General features: G+C 36.9%; 4 protein-coding genes across 7 annotated transcripts; 2 read left to right on the top strand and 2 right to left on the bottom strand.

Annotated features, from left to right (window-relative positions):
- Nucleotides 1-1078: 1078 nt before the first annotated feature.
- On the bottom strand, nt 1079-3105 carry LOC113726521 (small ribosomal subunit protein uS14z/uS14y/uS14x). The gene is made up of 3 exons (XM_027250278.2): nt 2944-3105; nt 1606-1705; nt 1079-1292 (listed from the first exon to the last, which is right to left on the bottom strand). The coding sequence occupies exons 1-3, from the start codon at nt 3003-3005 to the stop codon at nt 1284-1286; spliced, it is 171 nt and encodes a 56-aa protein (XP_027106079.1). The 5' UTR covers nt 3006-3105; the 3' UTR covers nt 1079-1283.
- A 1643-nt stretch (nt 3106-4748) lies between these two features.
- LOC113726520 (uncharacterized) lies at nt 4749-5847 on the top strand. Its single transcript, XM_027250277.2, has 3 exons — nt 4749-5110; nt 5237-5365; nt 5498-5847. The coding sequence occupies exons 1-3, from the start codon at nt 4935-4937 to the stop codon at nt 5682-5684; spliced, it is 492 nt and encodes a 163-aa protein (XP_027106078.1). The 5' UTR covers nt 4749-4934; the 3' UTR covers nt 5685-5847.
- LOC113726519 (FAD-linked sulfhydryl oxidase ERV1) lies at nt 5778-9185 on the bottom strand. 3 transcript variants are annotated; one of them, XM_027250275.2, is made up of 6 exons: nt 8735-9185; nt 8161-8313; nt 7843-7890; nt 7109-7173; nt 6510-6587; nt 5778-6071 (listed from the first exon to the last, which is right to left on the bottom strand). In XM_027250275.2, exons 1-6 carry the CDS (start codon nt 9110-9112, stop codon nt 5963-5965), a joined length of 831 nt encoding a protein of 276 aa, XP_027106076.2. In that variant the 5' UTR covers nt 9113-9185; the 3' UTR covers nt 5778-5962. The 3 variants fall into 3 exon arrangements, with proteins under 3 accessions (XP_027106076.2, XP_027106077.2, XP_071930949.1); XM_027250276.2 differs by having other exon boundaries at nt 8236-8313; nt 8735-9174; XM_072074848.1 differs by lacking the exon at nt 8735-9185 and adding an exon at nt 8646-8719 and having other exon boundaries at nt 8236-8313.
- A 3359-nt stretch (nt 9186-12544) lies between these two features.
- Nucleotides 12545-15559, top strand: LOC113726518 (probable polyamine transporter At3g19553). Of its 2 annotated transcripts, XM_027250273.2 has the most exons (3): nt 12545-13439; nt 13539-13983; nt 14627-15559. In XM_027250273.2, exons 1-3 carry the CDS (start codon nt 13007-13009, stop codon nt 15165-15167), a joined length of 1419 nt encoding a protein of 472 aa, XP_027106074.1. In that variant the 5' UTR covers nt 12545-13006; the 3' UTR covers nt 15168-15559. The 2 variants fall into 2 exon arrangements, with proteins under 2 accessions (XP_027106074.1, XP_027106073.2); XM_027250272.2 differs by having other exon boundaries at nt 12546-13983.
- Nucleotides 15560-16179: the final 620 nt, after the last annotated feature.

Here is a 16179-nt window from a genome sequence, read left to right as displayed (position 1 = left end):
AACATATATTAGTTAGCCCACTCGTTAAGTGATCAGTTCAGGAAATAAAAATAATCGAGACCGCCGGCCCATAACTTTCCTTTCCCAATGTATTTCTTATTCGTTTGATTTAAGGATGATAAAAGCCAGTACTGCTTTTTCTTGTTCTAAAGTTTACGTCATTCTTTTAACTAAATGATAGTATACAACAAGCTTTTGACTAAATGATATTCACAATTTAAGTATCTGAGCATTCACATCATATGATGCCTTTGAACGGGGCATTACCATTACGCGCTTACTGTATGCCCCATGCAATTGCATCTATTACTACAACTTTCCGTGGAGGTTATTCTTTTCTTAATACTATCACTTAGTACCCCTAACAAAGTATTAAGAAAATATTTCAAATTCCGCTGAGTACAGATTTAGGATTCTCCTTCTCGTGTCTATTGATTTCATCATATGCATTTTCAACCAAACACTAACGCGTTGCATCTACTTGCTTGCTTGCTTTTCTCTCCTTCATTTATTGGCTTTGGGAGAGCCCTTTTATAATAAGGGTGGGATTGGAGGGGGATGGGGGGTTGGGGTTTGTTGTTGGTCCGGTGCAAATTCTTGGTCTGTAGTCTAAATCAGACGTCTGTTGCCACGGAAGCCCAATAAATTTGGAAACTGGCCTCCTCTCCAATTTCCTTGGTTTTAAGACCCAACGACAGCAAGCTTCTGACAAATTTGGACTCCTCAATCCTTTATCTACGAAGCTGGGCCTGATCGTACATTTGAACTCCTCAATCCTTTACCTACTAAGCTAGGCCTGCTCGTATTTTAGTACCAGTCTCCAGAGCTTCTCATATACGTCTCATCCTTTCATCTGACGTCCCCCCATCCGCCTGAACGGTGCAGATTTTCCAGACATCCACGCAAATTTCCTTCTAGGCTAATGGGTAAGGCAATCCGTTCCAATACAAATCTATATTTGCTCACAGTGAACGACAACCAATTTAACCAATTTATCATGCCATTGACATAAAACATATACGATCCAGAATATTTAGTTCAAGAGAATTAACCAATTAATTAATAACATTGCCCGCAATTCATCAATTTCTTATGCGATACCGTATATTAAACAACAGCATATAGTAGAATTTGCTGATTCACATACCAATTCAAGTTCAATGACAAATTAGAACAGCCAAAATTGTTCAAAATACAAAGCAAATAACAACTTGGGATCCATTTATCTCTAATGGCAGCTTGCTTAACAAAATCCACTGGCAAGGAGGCAACGACCTTTTCCTTCAACGATACTGCAAGGACAAATGCAAGAAAATTCAGAATGATTTAGTAATTTATTCAAGAAACACAAAAATGGTAAAACAAGACCTATAACTCAGTATCATAGAGTGCCAACAACCAACTAACAAAATTCTTAAACTGGCATATACTCTATCTAGAACAACAGGCACAAGAAAATTTAAATACAAAATCAGGTCCTAACATGAATATGAATATTGACATGACAGAGAAAAAACCACCACCACATCATAGTAGCTCTATTAGTTTTAAAAAAAAAAAGGTAACAGTATGATCATTCCTTTCTTAAAACTTCAAATCCATTACCTTAATGAATCCAATCTCCTTAGCATTGCTGCGGAAGCATTGTCTGCAGCACATCAGGCCATACTTTCTGATAATACCATGGGAGTTTCCACACACACGGCTGTCAAAACAACCAGGAGGAGAAAATATCCATGTGGTCAGGTACAATTCTTAAAACGCCATAGCGAATAATACCATTATCACTACAAAATACTGCTTACAACAGCTTACTAAACTCCCAAATTTCACTTGAGCCATCAACGACAAAAGACTTGTTTAGCACGAAAATCACATTGACCCATCATAAGGACCAATCTGACTTGAAAACAGGATTATATACCATATGATCCAGTATAAAAGGCAGTACACCATAAACCTACAATTTCTTGAAATCCAATCAAGGACTCCAACATCACTGATACAAACATCAGATTATACTGGTTGACAAACCACAATATATGGGACTAAAAACGATCAAATGTACAAAAACTCCCACAAAAATCAGTCTAGTTTCATGGAATTAGATTTCATGCAGGATTTTGAGTATTTGAAATCCAGGTTAATCCAAACAAATTGTTTGGTAAAAAATTTTATTGTAGAGAAGGACTTGAAATACAAAATAACTAGTTGCTCACACAAATAAATAAACACTTCATAGGCATATTACGAAGAACACGAGTTACAGGACTCGGATCACAAGACCAGTTCCAAATCAGAGCAATAGTGCTGACTTCAACCTAGTCTTTAAGAGGAGAGACAAACAAATGGTTGCTACAAAAATGGTACAAATTCTATTAGTTGCCAAATCTTGAAGCTCAAACTGGTGTTCATAAACAATCATGCTGTCGTTCTAAGCTACAAATTTCGAGATATTTTTGGTGTAATACAAACTTGGGGGTGAAATTGGAAGGAGGGAAACGGGAAAGAACAGAGGGATCTGAAATATCGTACTAAATGAGTGAATTGGAAATGCGCTGTCCAAACGATACAGGATGGTTTGTACTGTGGATTTGAAATCCAAGTCAACCCAAATGCATAAATTATTATCGTTTCGAGCATATCCTAAATTCCTAATTCCCCAACTTTATATCAAGATTAACTCGTAGCATACAAAAGCATACTAATAGTTCTTTCGCTCCCTAATATCAGCTAGAAACAAATCACGGAAAAACAACAACCAAATACTTTCAAAAAGCAATAAAAGTTCTCCATCTCCAGTAATTCCCACTATATTTAGCACCAAACTGAACCAGACATGAAAGCTAAGAAGCAGGGCACGTAGCAGATCCTAAACATAAATAATTATCTTGGTTTGAAAAAAAAAATGAAATGGAGTGATAGAGATATCGTAGTAGTTACCAGGCGCGAGAGCCAGGGCCGTAGTTCTTAGGGTGAGAATTCCAGATGTTGGAGTGTCCCATCTCGATATCGTCTTCCTCTCTGTCAAGCTTTGAGCGGCTGCTAATTTCTGCGAAGGCCAACCCTAATTACTGAAGGCGGAGGAGGTTTAACAGGGTTGTAAGAGAGTATTTATAGTGTGGAATGGATGGCCCAAAACCCTAGTTCGGTCAGTGACAGGCAAGGGGCACGGTGGGGAACATACTTAAGTCATTTGACTATTTTGCCCCGTCGATTTAGTTTCACTTTTCTTTTTTGTTATCTTTTCTCAGTTGCTTTTACGAGCATACATCCGATAATATAATTTAATATTTAAATTTAATATATTTAAATCATAATACGTTCAAAGGCTGATAATAAAAAAATATAAGGTTGTGTTTGAATTGCATTTTCTATCATTTTTCATGTAAAAATTACTGTAGCGATTTGATATATGTAAGGAAAAAAGGTGATAGGGAAATGTAATCACGAAAAATGACAATATTTTCCGATGGAAACAAGCAATCCAAACATAGTATAAGTATCTGAATTAATTAAGTAACATTGTATTTATTAAACAAAATTTGTTATCAAAATTAAGTGATAAGTAAATAATTTATCGTTTAATATGATACACATTCAAATGTGTCAAATTTAGTACTTAATAATTTAATAATTTAATAAATTTAGACTTTAAATTTTAAATTTAAGTTTTCAAAATTCAGTTTTATCGAAATCACCCTTAATTTAAAAAAAAAATTATGATTGCACTGGGAAACTACAGTACTACCTTAATTTCTTACTGTGCACTTGGTAGCTGATATTTGGTGAGAAAACAAAAAAAGTGACGGAAAGTACCTGTTTGTGTGTGCGGGAGTTTTGGGGTTAGAAATCTATTTCCCAACTACATTGGGAAAAAAAAATTCCGCCCCAAACATAGGCAGCAGTATGTTTGGATTGCATTTTTTGGAGAGTTTTTGGAGAAAAATTACTTGAGCACTTTTTAAGGATATAATGTATGTGAAGGAAAAAAAATAATTAAAAAAGATGTAGAGAGAATATTCATGAAAACAAAAAAAAATATTCCAAACAAGTCCCGAAGAAGGCTTTGTAAAAATTTTCAAAATGTCACTTGTTTTTTTTTTTTGTCAATCGTCAACCCTACTTCTACTCCTACTCTATTCTAATCTAACTATGGAAGACACCCAACTGGGCCTATGGGGATCGATGGAGACAGAACCACCACCGGATCAGATCGATGCACCACGCACCCGTTTGGAATTTTTTTTTTTTAAGAACCACAATTTCAAAATGTCACTTGTTTAATTGTTATTTGAACATAGTTTTATTGATATACATATCCAAAATTCTTTTATTTCTTTTCTAAACTCCCAAACAACATTAAAATATACTCTCTTTCTTTTAAAAAAAAAAATTTCATAACTTAAGATAAGATTTCTCTATTTTTCTTTTCCATCATCTAGTCCCAAACTAGCTGTTGAGATATCTCATTCTCTTCTTTTTTTCATCCTGCGCTCCCAAATTACTTGTTAGTGATTTAAATTTAAAATTATTGCATCATTTAGTGACAAATTAAACTTAAAGAGTATGATAGAATCTCCCAAGCTTTTATAGAGCCAATTGTCTTCTTCTCATTTCACATGTTGGAAAGGTTTTATGGAGAAATTCTTTTGAAAAAAAAAAAAAAAAAAAAAAGCAAATTGGGTCAGCAAAATTTTTAGACTTTTTTGTTTTTAAAAATAATTCATAAAGTACAATTTCATATAGAGCCAATTGGTGTTGCAGTCCCTAACAGCGGTGTTTGCTCACTTTGGCAACGCTGCCAGGCGAAGTAGACAACGAAGAACGCTAATACAAGCCCAAGCCCAAACCCGATTACAGAACTCCCAAGCCAGATTCTCCAGCAGCAAGCAGCAATCTGACCGTCAATTTCGTAGAACAAACAATCATCAATGAGCAGCAGCAAGGAGGCTGCATCGTCTTCTCACATCGTAGAAGAAGACGATGACGAACTTCTCCTATACGGGTCCGGATCCGGTTGGGTGGAGGCCCTGACCCACTGCGATCACCTTGATACCTTATCCTCCGACCTCACACATATTCCACCCCCAGATACTCCTTGCTACAGGTGCGTTTTCACCGAAACAACCACCACCATTTGTTTTTTCGTTTGTTTTTGATTAATTTTGTAAATACATAATTTATAAAATTTATTTAACAATGCTAAAAATCTGGTGTTATATCAATTATGAAGGTGCGAACACCCTCAAGAGAACTGGCTCTGCTTAAGCTGCGAAGATGTGCTCTGTAGCCGTTTTGTTAATAAACACATGCTTGAGCATTATCGTCAACAAAATAATCATTGTTTGGCACTTAGCTACAGGTATAATTTACTACCTCTTATTGGATAAAATGAAATTTCAAACGGCTGTCGTATAAATTGGATGGATGACCAGAAAATTTTTCTTTTTTTTGGGGGTAAACCAAAAAAAAAAAAATTTGGGAATTCGTACAGCGATCTATCAGTCTGGTGTTTCTCCTGCGACGCATATTTGGATGCTCAAGTAATCTTGCCGCTGCGACCAGTTTATGAAACTGCATACATTCTCAAATTTGGTGAAGCTCCGCCCTTCCGGGCGCTCGTGGATTTGCACCTAGCTGACCACAAGGCAGAGGGTTCGTCTTCTGGGGGGCAGTCTTAACCATTGCAGTTCAAGTTGCAGACCTTTTTTTTTTTGTTTGGGGTAGATTTTACTGAAAGCTTGTCGGTTCTACATCTGTTCCGTTTCAAAGAATTGTATAATTCCCTGGTTAAATGCATTTATATGAAATGGGAGCGGCTTCTCCGCTCTCGATTCTCCTCTATATGATAATTTGATACAGTTTAATATCGAAGTCAAGTATAACACTGGCGAGATTTCCCGGTTGATTGATGTCTTCATCGGATAAGAGATTGGTATCATCACTTCAAGAAGATGATTCATTCCCAAGGATTCTCGTCCCCTTGCAGATCGCAGGCTCGCTGCTCACAGTCAAGCTTACCCCACCGCGCATCTACTCGTTCACAGGGAAATACCAGCTTACCCAGGCTGTTGAAAGCAGAAAAGCACAAATCAACTCTTAACTACAAGGTTACAATTTCAGGCCATCTGAAATTTCGAGTAACAACAATCCTAGTTCCACTGATGCATAACATGTAAATGAGGTAATCCAAAGCATAATCACAAAAAGAATTAATCTTATATACACTGCTAGTGTATATACTATCATCATTAGATACATATCACATGTGTAAATTTTGAATTTGAAGTGTATGTATATACTGGTCTCGTATATAAAATTTACTTATCAGAAAAATGACCGTGTTAATTTTTGAAAAGACTGGGTAAATGAGGTGATCTAATTTGGGGAAGTTTCCAACCAACCTTCTTCACGCAAGCAAAGAAACATTTAGCATCTAACAAACGAGCCCCTGACAACCTTAGGGATAAAACTCAGGAGCGCCTAAACTGTAAACTAACAAGTACCTTCTGTTCACAACGTTGTGTACATGACATAACCATTGGGAGAACTCGTGCTGGTTTCCAGCCTGTACAGGATTTACTCTGCCAAAATCCAAGAGGAGAAAAGGTCAAGTACTTTCAGATGGTATCAGTGAAAGAAAGCTTGTAGATTCTACGAGTTGGGCAATGATAAATATAGGAAACCTTGTTGAGGGGTAATTACCAGAATGAATCCCCCGTAACTTATATAAGCTGAAAAACCGAAATCCTAAAACCCACACATGAAGTTGCTCCATATCTCTCTTATGAACTTAACATGAGAACTAAGCCTAATTGTCATACGGGTCATTTGATGGGTAAATAAACAAAAAAGTGAATGACCCGTAGTTCGAAGCACGCCTTTTGGTATTCAGAATTGGAAAATTAGCCAGGGATGTTAATCCACTAGCTCGATAGGAATAGCACGCAGTCACCAATAAGAGGACCCTTTATCCCTCTATGCATTCAGCTATAGAAGAGATTCCTCGATGTCCACGTCGGAAAGATGATTAAAAAAAATGGCCAATCTATTCCAGCGTAAGAAAGAAAAGGACCCAATAATAAGGGGGAAAGAAGCACTCCACCTCAAAACTTCTTTGAAGTGATCCGCACATTCCTTACAAGGGTACATACGGGACAATATTGCCATCTGCATTGCATGTGCATATCCATCAGATGCTATAAGCAAACCAATTATGTATGAAGTGTTAATGAACTATCACACAATCATTCTCTAAATGTTGCATAAGGTGCAATCACAGGAAACTCAGATTTACAACCACTAATTCAAGAGCAAAGACACAAATCAAGTGCTTGAGCAAATAAGATGGTGAAACATTTTTTAGGCTTTGATGCAGATAAATAAAACCATTAGGCCCTGGAAATCTCAAATTGACAGGGGGGACGAAAGCAAGTTCACTGTTAAGCTTCCAATGCACAACTCAGTTTAACAAGGACACTAACAGCAAAACCAGAAGGATGCCCCCCTTCTTACAAGAGCACCAACCATTTTGGTCTTCAGGGAACTAAAATCAGTACGTTACTCGTTAATATCTTGAAAAAATGTCATTAAAAGATCATTCAGTATTTCCCAAATGAGATTTACATAAGAATCTAATCCAATGCCATCAGAAGCCAATGTCTAACAAGTCAGTGATTTAAAAGAAGAAAGCTGTCCCCAAAATTCATTACAAAGCCCTTTTAATAGCTAGATTTTCATTCTCATGTTCAAGGACTAACAAACTTTTGCAATTGGTGAATGAAGCGAGAACTCCAATGTGATGAACAAGAAGTCATACAAGGTCAAAGAGTGTCATACCAGTTCTTTTACATCCTTCTTTTGTTGCCTAGTTGGCTTTTCTGGATACTGAAAAATGCAGAAGTCTCATTAGGAAAACAACTAGGTGAACACTGAAAACCATCCTACACATAAATCAACAACGATAACAAGAACAGGAATATAAAGACAGTGTAAATAAAGTTCATGGAATAACAACTGAATTGTGGACGCCTGCAAAACACATTCAAAATCAAGCAAAAAGTATTATCCACCCAGCAAATTACATAATAACAAAACACAATTCAAAGAGGGAAAATACATAGCAGCAATAAAGACCAAGCACTGGAAGAATCATACACGAGAGATGGTGCTAAACACAACTCCGAAAATGGGAACAAGAATAGGGACACACGAACTAAGATTATGAAGGACCTGAGCAGCAAGAGTGTGAAGAAGAGTCCAAGTGGCCCTCCCAAGCTCTTCTTTAGTCACAGGACCAGCTGCTTTATCCTGAGAAAGACAAACTACGTCAAACAACAAACTTGACATGACGGGAAATGCAAATTCGGGGCCAGATCAAAAGTAAATAGCCACAAGGGCATGTATGCATAGATTGGAACTTTATAGCAAGTAGGAACCAGTGTTATTCAATTTGCTGACGCTGGTTAAGTTTTTCCATCTTTTGCACGCATAGTTGAGAATATCCACTAATACTAGGTATTAGCAACGATAAAGGTACAAAATACCAGTGGAAACAAACAGTGTAAAAGAAAAAATGATGATCATCCATAAAAAGACTGGTTCAGGACTTTTAACAAACGTTTATAAAGCATCCGCTTCACCGTTATATCTGTCATGACAAGTCGAGATATCCCAGAGAAATTCAGTCCAGATAAATGTTACTGCGGATAAACAGCTGTAAATGGAGGACCTTTTCGGGTGGCTGTCCAGCCGGCCGGAGTAAAAGAGTGTTGGCAGGATTGAGGTATGATTGCTTTGGTTCTGAAATTCCAGGCAAAGATGAAGATAAAGAAAATAATGGGAAGGAATAGTGGTTTGTCCTGGTGGTTGGGTTGTTGTTATGGGGGAAGCTTATGAATTGGGAGAGATGAGTTTGAATGCAGTTGGAGACGTTTAAGAGCGCCCCGAAGAGAGATTGGAACGGGTTTTGGGACATTGTGTACTCCGGGGTTGGACAAATGAATGCCGCGAGAAAACTATCATAAACCATCATGATGAGTTTTAGGAATCCAGACCGTTCATAGACCGGAATAAATGACCGGATTAAGGTTGTTATCGGTTCAATCATTAGGTCTAACCGTATAACTGTGATGTGAAAAATAAGGAAGAGTAGTGCATTTCATTGTAGAACCTTCTTCCTTAATTTTGACACAAATGAAATGGCATTTGACATGGTTTAATTGCAGCAAAAACTTCAACAACTTCACAAAAAAAAAAGGCATTTTAAAGCCTTGTTTAGTGCAATTTTGTCGAGTCCACACTTTCACAGTAACCGATCCCATGTGTTTTACTTGTTCCTTAGTTAAATTATTCATTAGTTAAATTCTATTGAGAATATATTAAGGAAGGCTTTGCCATTCCTGCTTGTGATCAAATTTTGTCTTTTTTTTTTGAAGTTTTGTCTGTTCACTCCACACTTTAATAATGAGAAAGCCACATCAATCCTCTCTAATTTAATCCCTCAAAATCAAAATGATCGATTTTAATCCATAACATCTAGAAAATGCTCATTTTTTGTCCCTCATTACCTCTTTGGTCAAATTTTAGCTAGAGAGGTCATAAATCCATCATGTGGTCATTTTTTTATGGCAATTTTAACAACTCACATAATATTGACCCTATTTCTCACTTAATCCACGATTTTTCCCACTTGTTTTCTACACAAATTTAATTAAACTCAAATCTTATTCCACCACCTTTATTTTCTTCCTTTATCCCTCGTCTTCTCGCCACTACCACCATCCCCCTCCTCCTTTCTTTTCTTTCTTTCCCTCACTCTCCTTCTCTTTCATCCCACTCGTCTCTTCACCCTTTCTCCTTGTAGTCTCTAGGAGATCGGGTGGAAGGGCAAATGAGATGGGAGAAAATATGGAAAAAAGAAAAAGGTAGGGGAGGGAGAGAGCGAGAGAAAAAAAAAAGAGGAATAAGGAAGAGATAATGGTAGAAAATGAGTAATAGCAACAATGCTACAAAGGAAAAGAGTGTTGGGAAAAACATGGAAAGGAAAGAGAAGGGAAGTAGAAAACATAGAAGGTGGTGGAGGTAAAAAAAAAAGACGGAGAAAGAATAAGAGAGACAAGATAGTAAATGTGTAAAAAATGAGGGAGGAGTTAATTGTTAGTCATTTTACATTTGGTGAAAAGTAATAAAATTTTTTTGGGAAAATCGTCCAAAACGTCCCTCACATTTTGTAAAATGACTTTTTTCGTCCCTCACTTTTAAAAGTGTAATTTTATGTCCCTTACATATTCATATCGGTTAAATTTAGTCCCTAATTAGGTTTCCGATCATTTTTTGGCCGGAATCCATCACGTGCAAGGCACGTGATCATTTTTAAGGGTAAATTTGTCAAATTATATTTTACATAATCTGATTTATAGTCCTCCACATTTTATAAAATAAATTTTTTCGTCCCTCACATTTTATAAAATAATTTTTTCATCCCTCACATTTCACAAAATGAATTTCTCCATCCCTCACATTTCAAGAAATGAATATTTCCATCTCTCACAAAATTCATTTTTTAAAATGTGAGAGATGGAGAAATTCAATTTGTGAAATGTGAGGAATGAAAAAAATCATTTTATAAAATGTGAAGGACAAAAAAATTTATTTTATAAAATGTGGAGGACTATAAATCAGATTATGTAAAATATAATTTGACAAATTTACCCTTAAAAAATGATCACGTGCCTTGCACATGATGGATTCCGGTCAAAAAATGATCGGAAACCTAATTAGGGACTAAATTTAACCGATATGAATATGTAAGGGACATAAAATTACACTTTTAAAAGTGAGGGACGAAAAAAGTCATTTTACAAAATGTGAGGGACGTTTTGGACGATTTTTTCATTTTTTTTGGTCAAAACGATAACATTTGGTGAGAAGTAATAAGTGAATTGCTAAATTTGTCCTTAATTGATCACGTAATAGGTACATGACCTATTCTAATGACCAGAAATGAGCATTTTCTAGATGTCAGGTGTTGGGCTTGGGTTTTATTCAATAAACGGTTAGTAGGATAAAATCCAAATCCAACATCAGGGACTAAAATTGACCATTTTAATTTTGAAAGATTAAGATTTACCATATACAATACATGAGAAATGATTGGTCTAATTTTTCCTTTAACAATATATGATGGTTACATGAGTTAAATTTTTTAAAAAAGAATTTAAAATTTTGAAAAAATTATTATGGCCATAATTTGTAGTAAAAGAGGACTAGTTACTTGCATGACGATTACATGAGTAATTAGTATTTAATCCAGAAATGCAAATATTTGGTTGACAAAAAAAAGGTAAAAACTAATTACTCATGTGACCAGATGACTAATTAGTCATCTTTTGTTATAGTTCATGATTAGCAATATTTTATTAATTTTTAGTTTTTAAATAATTAGTAGTTGATACATGATCTAATTCTAGTAATAATTGATAAAAATCGATCATTAGGATTAAATATACATAGAAAGTGAAATATTTGAGACTATATTTACCTTCATGCAAACTTTAGGGATTAAAAATGCTAATATTCTAAAATTTGGGGACAAAATTGTAATTCTCTAAAAAAGACAAAGTTTCAAAATTTTTTTTTTTTAAAAAGAAAAAGAGTAAAGAGCGAAGTTTCAAAACTCCGTGTGGGGCTTGTACAGTTGTACCAAGACGAAAGATTCGATAGAATTGTTCAATTTTCTATTTTCCGAAAGTCTTTTAAATAAGTGGAGAAAGTGAAAGGGTAGAAAAGAGGTGACGTTGACCGATGAAAATTGGAAAACTGTAGTGGGCTGCCCCTGTCTCCGGATTGGAAGGACGAGAGAAGCAACTGCGACTACACGCCAAAAGCTCCACATCCAGTCAAGCCAGATGTACGCAAAAATAGGTACGTATGTAGAGATGATCTTGACAACCACCCTCTCCTCGCCTCTCTCTTTCTTGGAAGGGTGGCTTCGAAACGGAACATTCCCGCCAAAAGTCAACTTCACCGTAGATTCCTGCGTACAACTATGGAAGAAGACTCCGTCAAAAGACTTGCCACAAAGATACGTCACAGGACTAGTTTTTTTTTTTTTTTTTTTTTTATCAATTATCACTTTTTATTTATATTTTACTCTATTATAATCTATCTAAGAGAGAGGTTGAATTGAATCTACAGGAGCGAGCTGATGAGGACAAAATCATCACTGCAGCTCGGACAAAATCGTCACTGTATTAGATAGATGCATTATGCATCTATATAAATTTTTTTGAAAATCACATATTATGATAATTAATAAAAAGTAAGATTTAAACCGTTAAAATCCCACCCTACCAAAGCTTGGTGGTGACCACCTGTCACAGGACTAGTTGGATTAGTAGTTAAATTGTTGAGTTATTAATGTAAACTGTGCCGTTTTACTCAGTAAACAGAATCAATTACAAATTTGGTCCACGTCATGTCGGCGGTTAGATACCAGTATCTTTGGACACTAGTTAATTGGTAGGGACTGCCTCTGCATTCTATTGGTTGTTGATTATTGATTTGAACAAATTCCTTGCGAGTGAAATGGATTAATTCTTCACTCTGCAAGTTTCTCTCAACCTCTTCCTTCATTTCTTATCATTTCTTCCTTTCCATTTTATTTGTTGCATCCCTTTTTGGGTTTTAGCTGAATTCCAGTGGAATAACCAACACTCCATTGAGTTGGCTGGAGCTCTTGTGATCAAGATATTTTGTTTTGTTAGACTAAAGACAAGCAAGGAAATTCAGTGCAGAATTTACTTTGGTTTTTGGTTAATTTTGTATCGTGGAATCTCAGATCTTTTCAGTGTAGGCAATTAAGCGTCAATATTCTTTAAAATAGCCACCAGAGATCACTGATACAGATTCCACATCTGGTCAAGATTCAACCCACCGGATTCCCTTCTTGGAGGTGAAATTATTTTTCCCTTCCTCCTTCTTCCCGCACCCTCCTTCGTGAATGGGCAAGGAGGGCGTGGTAAGTGACGCAAACAATTCAGCAACTGCGAACGCCAGTCCAAAACTAACTCTATTGCCTCTAATTGCTCTGATCTTCTATGAAGTTTCTGGTGGCCCCTTTGGTATAGAAGATTCAGTCAGGGCAGGAGGTGGTCCTCTTCTATCCTTGCTTGGTTTCTTGGTATTCCCTTTACTTTGGAGCGTCCCTGAAGCTCTAATCACAGCTGAGCTTGCCACAAGCTTCCCAGAAAATGGCGGCTATGTCATCTGGATATCATCAGCTTTTGGCCCTTTTTGGGGATTCCAAGAAGGTTTCTGGAAATGGTTTAGCGGGGTTATGGATAATGCTCTGTATCCTGTTTTATTCCTGGACTACTTGAAGCATTCGCTTCCTATCTTTAACCAGTTGATTGCTCGAATTCCAGCTCTTTTAGGTATTACAGTTTCTTTGACATACCTGAACTATAGAGGTCTGCATATTGTTGGTTTTTCAGCTGTTTTGTTAGCATTTTTCTCGCTTTTCCCATATGTAGTGATGGGCATTCTTTCAATACCTCGAATTAGGCCTCAAAGATGGGTGGTTGTGGATTTTAAGAAAGTAGACTGGAGAGGATACTTCAATAGTATGTTTTGGAACCTAAATTATTGGGACAAGGCTAGCACACTAGCAGGGGAGATCCAGAAGCCCAGTAGAACTTTCCCAAAAGCACTCTCTGGGGCTGTAGTCTTGGTTGTGTGTTCATATCTCATTCCACTTCTTGCTGGTACTGGAGCTCTAAAATCTGATCCAAGTGAGTGGACCGATGGATATTTTGCAGAAGTTGGAATGCTAATCGGTGGCTCTTGGCTTAGGTGGTGGATTCAAGCTGCTGCTGCTATGTCCAACTTGGGTTTGTTTGAAGCTGAGATGAGCGCCGATGCCTTCCAACTTCTAGGCATGAGCGAGATGGGATTGCTACCATCTATATTTGCGTCCAGGTTAGTCAGTCACTTCCTGTCGCAGCCAGTTGTTGATTCTTTCAGTTTCTTTTGCTTTCTCTCATGTTTACAAGAATAAAATGCTGTTATCCTAGGTAACGACCATGAGATGCATGGTTGACATATTTGAGTACATAAAGCTTATGAAATGTAGTGCTTATGGTAGCAATCACGAAATTCAGTGTCCTGAATAATCATGAGAACTAATACATATTCCTCGTGTAAATGAAGTTTTTTATCTTTCAGTTTCCGTATTTACTAATTTCTCTCTGAGTGACTGATTCCTACTCGTGTGAATTCTGCATAGAAAATTACACAACAAAAACCTTTGACTCTTGTTTATGTGTCTGGTTAAGAATTTCGGTGGATTCATCCGGTAACAATTCTGTGCTTTTGAAAATCCAATTAATTCTATTTTCCAAATTACTCAGTTAGAAATATAATAGTAGGATCAGAACTTGTTATTGGTCAAGTTAGATGCTCTTTCAGCAAAATCACTCAACAACTATGAACAGTGATGAACTTATCAGCGCCATGGAGATTCTATTTGCATTTAACTGCTGTTTTACTATATTATGGTAGGTGGGCATGTAACGGCTTCCTTTTCAAAGCCTGTAGAATGACATATTCTTGAACTTTGTAGATCCAAATACGGGACACCTACAATTAGCATCTTGTGTTCAGCAACGGGAGTGATCTTCTTGTCATGGATGAGTTTCCAAGAAATCTTGGAGTTCCTTAATTTTCTGTACTCTGTGGGAATGCTACTTGAGTTTGCAGCGTACATAAGGTTGAGAATAAAGAAACCAGACCTTCACAGACCGTACAAAGTTCCCCTGCAAACTTTTGGTGCAACTATGCTTTGCCTGCCTCCTGCATTGTTGCTTGCTCTTGTTATGTGTCTTGCCTCTTTGAAGACATACTTAGTCAGCGGTGGAGTTATTATTTTCGGTTTTTTGTTGTATCCTGCTTTACTTTTTATAAAATATCAAAATTGGGCTAGGTTCAAAGCAAAAGAACCTGTGGTACTTTCTGATAATGATCCTGAAGAACAACCAATTGAATCACAGCACCCACAGGAAATTGCTGACGAAGCATCTGTCGGGCTTCTATCGCACCTGCAATCTTCCAAGGTAGAACAAGCACCTCAGATGTCATCGGAAGAAGTTTCAAAATTGGTTTAGAAGTCCCCGGACGCACCTTCCAGCTGTAACTACAGAGAGGCACTCCTACGTTAGACTCGTATGATAGTTTTGGACAGTACGTATCACACTCTTGTGGTTGCAATATGCTGTCACATCTCTATGGATACTGAGGTCTTTCAAGAGCATGTAAACATTTATAAGATTTACTTTAGGTGCAATAATCACGCTTGCCTAAGGAATTGAATAGGTTCCAGATTATTTGGTTAAGCACGTTCAGTTGTGAGCTTCGAATGGTAGTTGATAAATGACTGCTGATCTGTCTATTTTTACTTGTTAATCAGTATAGGGTTTACACCTCTCAAAGAAAGATCTTGAATCTGTTGAGTACTTAAATGAACTCCAGACTTCTGTCCCATGATTGTTGACGGACATACTGTGTGATTCAATATTTGCCTTCTTACACTCCCATTCCCAGAAATTCAATATCTGCTTTGCAGGTGGTAGCTCAAGCATGTCTGGACTCAATCAGTGGATGCTTGCGACGGTTTGCTTCTTCAGTCATCACCCTTGCTATAGACTGCCTCATGCTCGCTCTTGCAATATCTGAATAACATATCTTCTGCACCCGCGACAGTTGCCGTCTATCCTGATTGATAATTTGTTTGTAACGAAACCTGCATAGTTAAAAGTTGGTAGATCTGTAGTTGCTAGAGCTCATTATTTGGCTGTTTCAGCTAGTAGAGCGTTGCAATGCTATGCTTTCTTGATGAAATATAGTTTGACTGTTTCAACTGCTTTCAAAATGCAGTGGCTTAAAACTCGAACAGAAGAATACTCATAAGCAGCAAATCCTTCACAAAAATGAACAGGAAAAAAAAAAACTGAAAAAGCTTTAAGATTCTAATCAGCGCTCTAGCGCGTATTTCCTATTCCTTACAATTTTCATCTTGCCATATGTTCTCTGCTCCCACAGAAACTCTTATCCGCCCAAGAAACTAGGAGCATCATCATGTTCCAAATTCGATGAAATTCACTTGTTTATATTTTCATG

Source organism: Coffea arabica, chromosome 2c, assembly GCF_036785885.1.
Source record: "Coffea arabica cultivar ET-39 chromosome 2c, Coffea Arabica ET-39 HiFi, whole genome shotgun sequence".
Classification (NCBI taxonomy): Eukaryota; Viridiplantae; Streptophyta; class Magnoliopsida; order Gentianales; family Rubiaceae; genus Coffea; species Coffea arabica.
This window is presented reverse-complemented; position numbering and strand designations above follow the sequence as displayed.

What these genes read in the sequence shown, in the direction of transcription:
- LOC113726520 (XM_027250277.2), top strand. Translation starts at nt 4,935, where the DNA reads ATGAGCAGCAGCAAGGAGGCTGCATCGTCTTCTCACATCGTAGAAGAA. An exon ending in CCAGATACTCCTTGCTACAG is followed by an intron (nt 5,111 to 5,236) that starts GTGCGTTTTCAC and finishes TCAATTATGAAG; the next exon opens with GTGCGAACACCCTCAAGAGA. An exon ending in TGTTTGGCACTTAGCTACAG is followed by an intron (nt 5,366 to 5,497) that starts GTATAATTTACT and finishes GAATTCGTACAG; the next exon opens with CGATCTATCAGTCTGGTGTT.
- LOC113726519 (XM_027250275.2), bottom strand. Translation starts at nt 9,112, where the DNA reads ATGATTGAACCGATAACAACCTTAATCCGGTCATTTATTCCGGTCTAT. An exon ending in AGAAGGATGTAAAAGAACTG is followed by an intron (nt 7,174 to 7,842) that starts GTATGACACTCT and finishes CATGCAATGCAG; the next exon opens with ATGGCAATATTGTCCCGTAT. An exon ending in CACTTCAAAGAAGTTTTGAG is followed by an intron (nt 6,588 to 7,108) that starts GTGGAGTGCTTC and finishes GGATTTTGGCAG; the next exon opens with AGTAAATCCTGTACAGGCTG.
- LOC113726521 (XM_027250278.2), bottom strand. Translation starts at nt 3,005, where the DNA reads ATGGGACACTCCAACATCTGGAATTCTCACCCTAAGAACTACGGCCCT. An exon ending in GGCCCTGGCTCTCGCGCCTG is followed by an intron (nt 1,706 to 2,943) that starts GTAACTACTACG and finishes TTGTTTTGACAG; the next exon opens with CCGTGTGTGTGGAAACTCCC.
- LOC113726518 (XM_027250272.2), top strand. Translation starts at nt 13,007, where the DNA reads ATGGGCAAGGAGGGCGTGGTAAGTGACGCAAACAATTCAGCAACTGCG. An exon ending in CCATCTATATTTGCGTCCAG is followed by an intron (nt 13,984 to 14,626) that starts GTTAGTCAGTCA and finishes TGAACTTTGTAG; the next exon opens with ATCCAAATACGGGACACCTA.